This window comes from Metopolophium dirhodum, chromosome 3 (genome assembly GCF_019925205.1).
Source record: "Metopolophium dirhodum isolate CAU chromosome 3, ASM1992520v1, whole genome shotgun sequence".
Taxonomy (NCBI): Eukaryota; Metazoa; Arthropoda; class Insecta; order Hemiptera; family Aphididae; genus Metopolophium; species Metopolophium dirhodum.
The window spans coordinates 788,160-799,618 of NC_083562.1; the positions used below are offsets into that span (position 1 = coordinate 788,160).

Below are 11,459 nucleotides of genomic sequence, written 5' to 3' on the forward strand. Positions count from 1 at the left end.
ACTAATATTATGTTGTAATAATGTGATAGTGAAATTTCGTTATTTTAAATTAGTACCTACACCAAATTGAGGCTGTGTAATTGTGTACCTACGACCTATCTAAATTATTTTTTAACAAGAAGTACATAACCAGTAATTTTTAAATAATGTGTATGGATTACATTAATGGTAGGTAATTAGATTTTCTCGACACCACATTGTTTGTATTGTTGATTAGTTCTTTAGTCATTCATTAGTCATTGAGAATTGGTTAGAAAACTAGAACTATCTAATTAAGTTATTACTTATAACTCTAATAATTAGTATTTTAAAAACATATCTGAAAACATTCAAGAACATTCGTTGTATAGTTAAAAGTTCAAATAATACGTTATGTAGTAGCCAGTAGGTATTAAAACAAAATCTATAAATTGTATATTTGTTAGATTATAAACAAAGGAATAATTCTAGAGGTAGGCCTATACTTTTCTGCTGTACATAATGTGTATATTATTAACTATTTTTTTTTTTTTTTTTTTTTATTGGGTAACCCGCGGCAACATAGGCCATTGGGTGTGGGGAGGGCACTGTAGGTTTTATATTGGGTAGGTTGATACACGTGTGTTGTGTTTGGCAGAATTTCTAATGGGGCACCCGTAGGTTTCTGCCGTGCCCCGGGGTGGGGGGATGGCGGCACTTGTTCTCCGGACACCGTGACTTGCACGGAGAAAAATGCCGCCCAGTGGTCGAGGATCGAACTCGGACCGGCTGTGCCGAATCCGTCGCGTTGACCGCTCGGCCACCTTGTCCCCCTTATTAACTATTATTATCTGTACAGACGTGTAGTGTAGGAAGTAACAATTGTAATGTATGCATGAAATTTGAATTCAATAATACTATATTATTAAATCATTGTATAGAAACAATTATTTTGAGCGAAGACAGTCTACCACCTTATATTATTAATATATTATATTATGATATATTAGTGTTGCTATTAAAATAATTAATTAATTAATCTCATTAATATTAATACAGTACATATGTTAATTTAATTTTTGTCAAAAACATTACATTTTAAAATATTATTTGGTGTATAAATTAAAGGGTATAATAATATTATACTTATTTGCTTGGAGTAGCGCGGTGGTTGGCTTTAGTCACAAAATCATGTTCTGAAATCAAGCATCGGCCGGTGCCACTAGATCCCGGATGGGTGATCACCCGGGTTCTAGTGACAAATCCTAGCCATATATAAACACACATGTTGTTACCAACCGTATTCTCCCCCACACTTAAAAACCTACTAAAAATAAACACCTAATGGCCTATGTTACCGTAGGTTAATTTAAAAAAAAATAAATAAACGTTAAATGCGTCAATTACCACGAATAATATTTTTAAATTACAATAAATTTACTAAAATCGTTCTTCTTTGATAACATATCTAATTTTGTTCAAACTTGAACTTCAAGTAACTATAAATAATAACTGTGTATATATATTTTTTATATTTTTTAGTTACAGTATGAACTACTTACGTGGAACCTTGTTTTAAATTTTAAATCTTTGCCTAAAAAATTTGAACATTTTATAAGTTTATAATTGCAAAATAGTTTGTAAATTTTATGTTTGATAAAAGTTGTCATAATTTTAACTATAAATGCTTATTAAAAAAAATCTTGCTAAGAACGGGTTTTTCAAAATTCAACACCTAAAGGGGAAAATGAGGGGGTTGTAGGAATACAATAGTGGTGCCACTTGTTCAGTAAAATAATATAAAATTCCAGTTTTAAGGCATTTTTCCAAAAACTAAATAACAGAAAGTTGGAATTTTAAATTTGGAATCGTGGTTCTTCTAATGCACTTGATGTGCTTGGAAATTGCTTCATTCCACGGCACAAGCATTATTTGGAACCCTAGAAAATCATGGGAAACGCCAGACGGGATGGCTATAATATAATCGAACGTGTCCTGACTGTGACAAACTGACTGATCAATGTAGAGCCTAAACAATGATAGCTTGAGATTTGAAATTTTCACGATACCTTCGTATCATCATCTAAGTGTGCATTAAGAAAGAATTTTTCAAAATTCTCATTTTAAAGTGGTGTTTACACAAGTATTTTGAGATTGACGATAGAAATCGAAATTCTTTTTTTGTTTAAAAATAATTGTAATTATTGGTAATAGACTAGGTATAGTCATTATCTATTATAATAGAAATATTAGAACATTTTTAAGTTTTGAACACCATTATACCGAAAATTAAAATATGATGAATTGAAAAAAGTTTGTATGATAGGTACATTTAACATTGTACAAAGTTTCTGTGTTATGATATGTTCTTTTTTACTCGACCGTACAAAGTATCCCTGTTTTGCATTTTCATTTTTTCACTATACAAATTGACATAGGACCGTATTTCTGTATTGGTATTTAATATTTATAGTATCCACTATTTACTATTTATGCAACCATTTGTTTATTGACTTTTCTATATTGTATATTTGTATCTATATTTCTACCTGTAATATATATATATGTATGTAGTGTACAGAAGACTCTAAGTCTATTTTTGATATAAATTAATAACTTAGGTGCTCTTTTTTCATAAGCATATTAAGACCGAAATCCTACAAAAAAATTTGTTCTTTTTACAAATATATTATGCTGTAATAATTATGTATATCGATAGAAATATTATAATACTGATCATTATTTAACACTCATTATTACACATAGTTTTTATAAATTAGGTACATCAAAACGGCATCAACATTAGTAGAAGAAGCTTGTTTAAATACAAGTCATCATGTAGTTTGTGATAACATAGACTTAGATACTATTCTTATAGAATACGAAAATTATTATTTTTTACGTTATCAGAAAAGACCACAAATTAGTAAATCGTTGGATATTACTAAATCTGAGATTCATACTACCAAGAATAAAACCAAAACTTTAAAAAAATCAAATCTAAATCAACATTCGCAAGATATTCAATCAATAGACCCAACTTTTTTTACAGTTATTCCTATGAATAATTGCAGTGAATCTTTAGAAGAAGAATATTGTTTGCCTTCTATTGATCTAAGCTATTGGAAGGATGAGTGGCGAGTATATGCTGAAATTATATCAAAAGTAATAACTAAAAATACATTTATTATTTTACCTATAAAGAGGAATAAAACGAAATAATTAATATGAAACTAATTTAAAGGAAATTTTAGTCACCAATCCTAATGTGAAGTGGTCAGATATTAAAGGACTTTCTACACCCAAGAAATTATTAGATGAGGCTATCGTACTGCCAACAAAATATCCTGACTTATTTACAGGACTTTGCACCCCGTGGACGGCAATGTTATTTTATGGTCCTCCTGGCACAGGTGCCTATATTATATACATTATACATATTTCAATAAATTACAATCATATAATATATATGCATAATAGGTACTATTATATAATATACATTTATTAAAAATACATACTATTTTCAGGAAAAACGTTGCTTGCTAAAGCAGTAGCGACTGAATGTAAAACGACATTCTTCAATATCACACCTAGTACACTTGTTGCTAAATGGAGAGGAGATTCTGAAAAGCTTATTAAAGTAATGTTTGAAATGGCAGAACAAATGTCACCAAGTACAATATTTATTGATGAGTTAGATACAATTGCATCAAAGCGTATTGACCATGAAGCTTCTCGTAGACTCACATCTGAAATATTAATACATATGGATGGTCTCTTACGTTCAGAAAAACGAATTTTTTTGTTGGCAACATCAAACCATCCATGGTAAAATACTAAAATTAAAACAACATATATTTAGATAGTAACATTAAACAAATGGTTTAAAAAACAATCACAATCTAGTCCTTATAGAAAACTTCTGTTCCTTAAACAGTTGTAGCCTTTTGCCTTTTGGTATCTCTATATATAGTAGAAGCTATTTTAATAACTAATAAGGAATAATATACCTAAAGCACTATAATAATAATATCATATATTTAATAGTAGTTTATAACTAATGTATAAAATAAAGTATTAAGAACAAAAAAAAAATAATAATAGCACGCTTCTACTTATAACCGTAAAGTTCAACATTGACAAAATTGACAGAACAGACATTACATAATATAATATAACATATTAACAGTTAAGACGTTTAAGATATAATATTATATTATATATAGATACCTACATAATTAATACAATTAATTTCGTTGCACTAGTATCTATTATACTACTACAGTAGTCGCTAGTCTACTGATCTCAAAGACTCAAATGTAATTTTACTAGGCGTCTAGGTCGTAGGTCATTGGTTAAAACTAATAAAAATATATAACTAATGGGTAATAAGAAATTGGAATATGAAAGATCAATTCAGTCTATTTATGTCACGTGAATTAAAAGCATGTAACTATAAATTGTATACAATTTTTCTTTATCATATAATATTAAATAACAATGATTATTATAATTTAATTAATACATCATGAAGATCTGACAATACTGATTGAAAATAGCTCTATTATAGTCTATTATATCAGCTCTTAATATTATTATGGTTATTATTGCATTATAATTGAATTACGCTGAAATAAATAAATAAAATAGTAGCCAGTAGGATAAAAAGGAAAGTTCAAATCCCTCGTGGGTTGTCCCACATATTGTATCTTCTTACCTCTTAAAAGTACTATCTAAATTAAATTTTCCATCAGAAATCATCCCCAATGTTAAAAATCCTATAAAGTAATTAAATCTGTTTACAGAGTAGACACAAAAAAATATTTTGAAAGCACATCATTGTAGTACAAAGCATTTATGAATTTATCGCTCCACTCAGAATCTAAAAGCTCTGAGGCTCAATCCCTATCACCCCCTCTCCACCATAACTACGCCAAAGGACATTATACAATAATAAGGGCAGTTTAATTTTGTACCTAGTTAATGGTACCTATAATTTTAATTATTACTGCCTTCCTCTTTAAAAAGGTTGAAATTACGTAGGCTATCATTACTAACACAAGGATAACATAATATAATATTATTGTATAATTATATTATGTATTAAATAAATTATTTAAATACAGTAGTATGAGATAAATATGCGTTTTCTATTACTTCCACTAAATAATTATGATCGCTTGTGATTATCTTAAATATTAGCCTCGATATTAGCCATACCTAGTTAACGGCGTCCGTTCACCTTTGAATTCCTCCAGTCCTTGCCTGGCTCTTAGTAGTTAGTACATATTATGTAGATATATTATGTGGATATACTTACCTAATATTAGTCCAATAGTCCATATAAATGTGAAATAGGCAAAAATCTGGATTAAAAACGTTTTTGTAATTGTAAACCGTACCTATACTCAACCCGAGTGGCCGAGAATATAAGTAAATCATAAATATTCGCTAAAAAATGATATTTTTACTAACAATGGGCTAATCCTGTTAAAAAAATATTCAGTGACCTTGTATCTTTAATAAACTATTAAAATGGATCACATATTTGTTCAACCCGGCATTAGAGTAATATATATAAATTATAATATTACTGTATTCGTATTCTATATAGGTACCTATAATAATGTATGATTTTATAATATTAATATTATACCATATATTATAGATATAGATCACATATAACATCCTAATGTGATTTATACGCAGAGCAAGGACATAAAAGAGGAAATAATTACTAGGTACCTACTACATTCAGGCGCGGACTAGTAACATAGGGCACGGGATGCTACACAATTTAAAGTCAAATAATAAAAACTTTTGGGGCAAATTTAAAATATGTAGATTATTTATAAAATATTAATATATTTTAATTTGTTTTAAAAAATTATTGAATATACGTTAAAAACATAAATAAGTACCATGTTACAACAAACTTTCAATCAAAATTGTACAATATTATAGATTACTAATAATCGTAGGTTGGTAACGATCTGCCGTTCATTAGGTGTCTAGAGACTTTAAATATATAATAAATAATATTAGGCAAATATATTTTAGGGCAGCAGCATCCCAGCATTCCAGCCAGTCCGCGCCTGACTACATTGTATAGGTACTATACAATGATTATTTCATATTGTATTGAATTTTAATCTACAGATGTAATTTCGGATTTCCATAAAATATTTTACGTATATACTATAATACTACAATGTGTAGAATGACTTATTCATTTAAAACTAGCTGATCCCGTGCACTTCGTTGCTCGCTAAATGTACCAACTCTATATTATGACTCAAACTTTGTACAGATTTTATTTAATATTCGGTGTATGGTGTTCAAAATGTATCTTAATTTTTCCGTTGCCCGGAATAAAAATTCTGATTCACAGCAGTACATTATCAGGTAGGAAATCTACCTGTGGTAGATCGCGGACCCCGTGCTGTTTGTACGTAAGTGTATGATTTAACTCTAAAGTATCAAAGTTATACAAAAGTTTGTCGTTTTTACTTAATTTGCCTACAGTGGATCAATATACCTAATCAATTAATACAAAATCCTATTCTCACCTAACCGTACAAAAATCCGATGAATAAAAAAAAACCAAATTTAACCCTTTTTAAATTAGTTTATCTTCTTCCCAGAGGTCTAATCTACCAACAAACATTAATATATATATATATATATTGATAAAAGATAATAAAAAATAATAATACAAATCTACAAACATGGCAAATCTATACTAATCTATACATATAAAACTGAAATCAAGCAAAAGAGGAAATCTTTGTTACGGTTTGGCTTCGAAACTTCTTATCCAATTGTCATGCAGTTTTTTTTAAATGAAAAAGGATATCACGGAGCTGGTTTTAGGCATAAATAAAGTCCGATAATGTTAGTCAATAATTAGTTATCTATACATATAAAATCCAAATACCACTGACTCACTGATCACTGTATCTCAAAAACTACTCAACGTACGGACTTGAAATTTGGAATAGAGGTTCTTCTCATATTTTCACCGTGCAATAAGAAAGGATTTTCAAAAATGTTGCGTTTTAGTGGAGTAATTAACGATTATAATTATCACTGCCAATACGTGATAAAATTTCCATCGTAAATCTCAAAATTCCTGTTTGAGCACCTACCGGGGGTGATCACTTCCCTTTTTAAATTAGCCTATGACACTCACAAAGAATGTGGCTTTGTATTGGTGAAAGCATTTTCGAAATCGGTTCAGTAGTTTCGGAGTTTATCCCAAACATACAAACAAACGTTATCATTTTATAGTATAGATAATAAAAATGAATATTTGTGTGTAGATTAGACCTCTGGGAAGAAGATAGGCTAATTTAAAAAGTGATAAATTTGTTTTTTTTTTATCCATCGGATTTTAGTACGGTTGCGTTAGGCTTTTGTATTAATTGTTCATATTAATCCTCCGAAGGTGGAATTAAGTAAAAATGACATACTTTGTACAGTTTTGATACTTAAGAGTTAAATCATACACTTACTGATCAATTAATACAAAAGCCTAACGCAACTGTATTCTGATTGTTCAACTCCTGTGTAATATGATATGAAAGCAATATCTTTTTAAGTGTAAATGATATTATATTTTAATGTATAGACATCTGGGCCAGCGTTATCCCGTGAGATCGCGGTCACCGTGCTGTTTGTACCGGTGGAAGACAAGCACCTAAATGAGTTGGTATCGTACGTAAGCGCAAAAATCCTAGATACCTGTGTGCCACATTTAATAAATATTACATTTAGAAATATATATATTACATTTTAATAATTTATTATTGACATTTTTTCATAAGATCGAAAAATTCAACCGATTTATTAAAATTATAATTTTTAGCGTTAGTACGGTTGCGTTAGGCTTTTGTATTAATTGATCATATTAATCCTCCGAAGATGGAATTAAGTAAAAATGATAAACTTTGTACAATTTTGATACTTTAGAGTTAAATCATACACTTACGTACAAACAGCACGGCGGGGTCCGCGATCTACCGCAGGTAGATTGCCTACCTGATAATATACTGCTGCGAATCAGAATTTTTATTCCGGGCAACAGAAAAGTTAAGATAAATTTTGAACACTATACACCGAATATTAAATAACGAATTGAACAAAGTTTGAGTCATATAGAATTGGTACATTTAACGGACAACGAAGTGCCAGCGGGATCAGCTAGTAATATATAAAATGATAGCGTTTGTTTGTATGTTTGGGATAAACTCCGAAACTACTGAACCGGTTTCGAAAATTCTTTCACCAATAGAAAGCCACATTCATCGTGAGTGTCATAGGCTAATTTAAAAAGGGAATGGATCACCCCCGGTAGGTGCTCAAACAGGAATTTTGAAATTTACGATGGAAATTTTTGTTTATTAATGGTTGCTATGGGTTATATATATAAATTAATGTTTGTGTGTAGATTAGACCTATGGGAAGAAGATAGGCAAATTTAAAAAGGGTTAAATTTGTTTTTTATATTCATCGGATTTTAGTACGGTTATAGGTTAGGTTAGGATTTTTTATTAATTGATTATATTAATCCGTTAGTGGAATTAAGTAAAAACGACAAACTTGGTAAATCTTTGATACTTTAGAGTTAGGTAAATCACACTTTCGTACAAACAGCACGGGGTCCACAATCTACCACAGGTAGATTGTCTACCTGATAATATTTACTGCTGCGAATCAGAATTTTTAATCTAGGCAACAGAAAAGTTAAGATAAATTTTGAACACCATACATCGAATATTAAATAACGAATTGAACAAAGTTTGAGTCATATAGATTTGGTACATTTAACGGGCAACGAAGTGCACGGGATCAGCTAGTTAACCTATAATTTTATAACAGTATAACCCATATAGCAACCATTAATAAACAAACATTTCTATCGTAAATCTCAAAATTGCTGTTTGAGCACCTACCGGGGGTGATCAATTTCCTTTTTAAATTAGCCTTTGACACTCAAAAAGAATTTGGCTTACTATTGGTTGAAGAATTTTCGAAATCGGTTCAGTAGTTTCGGAGTTTATCCCGAACATACAAACAAATGGTATCATTCTATATATTAGTATAGATACTCTATGAATACCAATAATAAAATAAAAATTAACTTTTAAAACTAAAGTTTTAACTTTGGTATTATATAGGTATTAGGTACCTATAGTGACCATAATAATCAATATATTATGTAGAATATATTTATTTAAAAAATTAGGTTTATAAAAATTTCTATTGAAACGCAATAAGAATATAAGCATCTGGAAACACCACAGAGTTTTAATTAAAGTGCCTGCCCCAAGTAATATCATATACATATTAATATATGTGACTTTTATACCAGTGTGCCTTAATATACGTGCCATGTGGTATAAGTACCCTTGGCTATAATATATAGACGTATATAGTGTAAGTATTATACAAACCAATGCAGGTACCTACCTATCGATCCAATTAATTTACATTTTTACATAGGTACGAATATTATATTGTATGCGCTTAACTATTATTATTATTTAAGGGAACTAGACCCTGCAATTTTTCGACGTCTTGAAAAACGTATTTTTGTCGACTTGCCGGATGTCCAAGCTAGAAAAGATATGTTTGTATACTATCTATCGGAAATGTTACAAAAACACAAATATATCAAATGCGATATTGATAGCGATAGCCTTGCTCAAGTATGCTTTAAGACATAAGTAATGAATGTAATAATAATATAAATAATACATATTTTTATTTTTAGGAAACTAATGGTTATTCTGGTTCTGATATAAGACTTGTGTGTAAAGAAACAGCAATGCAAGCTATGCGTTCGATATTCCAAGTTTTAGAAAAAAAGCCAGGTAATAATATCAATTTTACAATAACGACTAAAGAAGTCATCAATGCAATTTCAAAAACTAAACCATCAACAAGTGAGGCAGATAATAATAAATATAAAATTTGGCAATCACAATATGCATCATGTTAATTTAAAGAATAATTATTTATCTTTACTAGAATATATAGACACAGACATTTTTGTTTTTTTTTAATAATTATAATAGGTACCTATTTGTGAATTGGTGATAAAAAATATGACAAATAAATAATGTAAGTAAATATAAACATAAATATATACCTAACACGTATTCTTATTAAGGACACACACACCGAATACATAAATATATTGTAATATTTCAACCTTTTCAACCATATAAGAAAGTAGAAATATTAAGTACCTACCAACCTATTTAGTTTTTTTTTATTATTATAAATAAAATTCTATTATAATACTGCGATATAAAACTTAAACCGTTTAGTTAGTATAATAATAATAATAATAATAATATCTGCTATTATATAATCCTATTTCCTACTAATATTATAAACGCGAAAGTTTGTAAGTATGTTTGTTACTCTTTCCCGTAAAAACTACTGAATGGATTTTAATGAAACTTTACAATGATATAGCTTATACATCAGAATAACACATAGGCTACAATTTATAAAGATATATTGTGTGAATTTTTTAATATTAATTTTAATTTTAAAAAATGTGTAAATTGTATACCTATACCTTTTTTAGTAAGAAATAGTCGCTGGCTGAAAATAAATATAACATTTAAACAATAATGCCCGATTAACCAATATATAATACACTGTTGCACCACTGTTGTATTTTTTACATCCAGATTTCCTACTTTTCTGTGGATTTTATGTAATCTATATGACTCAAACTTTGTTCAATTCGTTATTTAATATTCGGTGTATAGTGTTCAAAATTTATCTTAACTTTTCTGTTGCCCGGAATAAAAATTCTGATTCGCAGCAGTATATTATCAGGTAGGCAATCTACCTGCGGTAGATCGCGGACCCCGTGCTGTTTGTACGTAAGTGTATGATTTAACTCTAAAGTATCAAAATTGTACAAAGTTTGTCATTTTTACTTAATTCCACCTTCGGAGGATTAATATGATCAATTAATACAAAAGCCTAACGCAACCGTACTAACGCTAAAAATTATAATTTTAATAAATCGGTTGAATTTTTCGATCTTATGAAAAAATGTCAATAATAAATTATTAAAATGTAATATATATATTTCTAAATGTAATATTTATTAAATGTGGCACACAGGTGTCTAGGATTTTTGCGCTTACGTACGATACCAACTCATTTAGGTGCTTGTCTTCCACCGGTACAAACAGCACGGTGACCGCGATCTCACGGGATAACGCTGGCCCAGATGTCTATACATTAAAATATAATATCATTTACACTTAAAAAGATATTGCTTTCATATCATATTACACAGGAGTTGAACAATCAGAATACAGTTGCGTTAGGCTTTTGTATTAATTGATCATATTAATCCTCCGAAGGTGGAATTAAGTAAAAATGACAAACTTTGTACAATTTTGATACTTTAGAGTTAAATCAAACACTTTCGTACAAACAGCACGGGGTCCACGATCTACCGCAGGTTA

General features: G+C 29.3%; 1 protein-coding gene across 2 annotated transcripts in view; it reads left to right on the forward strand.

Moving 5' to 3' along the window:
- The window catches only part of LOC132940961 (katanin p60 ATPase-containing subunit A-like 2), a 17,394-nt gene extending 7,201 nt beyond the window's left edge, over window positions 1-10,193 (forward strand). For both annotated transcript variants that reach the window (XM_061008779.1, XM_061008780.1), the window contains exons 3-7: window positions 2,739-3,123; window positions 3,203-3,371; window positions 3,486-3,786; window positions 9,509-9,668; window positions 9,734-10,193. In XM_061008779.1, coding sequence (XP_060864762.1) covers window positions 2,739-3,123; window positions 3,203-3,371; window positions 3,486-3,786; window positions 9,509-9,668; window positions 9,734-9,961 — 1,243 coding nt within the window. In that variant the 3' untranslated portion in view covers window positions 9,962-10,193. The remainder of the gene's footprint in view (window positions 1-2,738; window positions 3,124-3,202; window positions 3,372-3,485; window positions 3,787-9,508; window positions 9,669-9,733) is intronic.
- The last annotated feature ends 1,266 nt before the right edge of the window (window positions 10,194-11,459 follow it).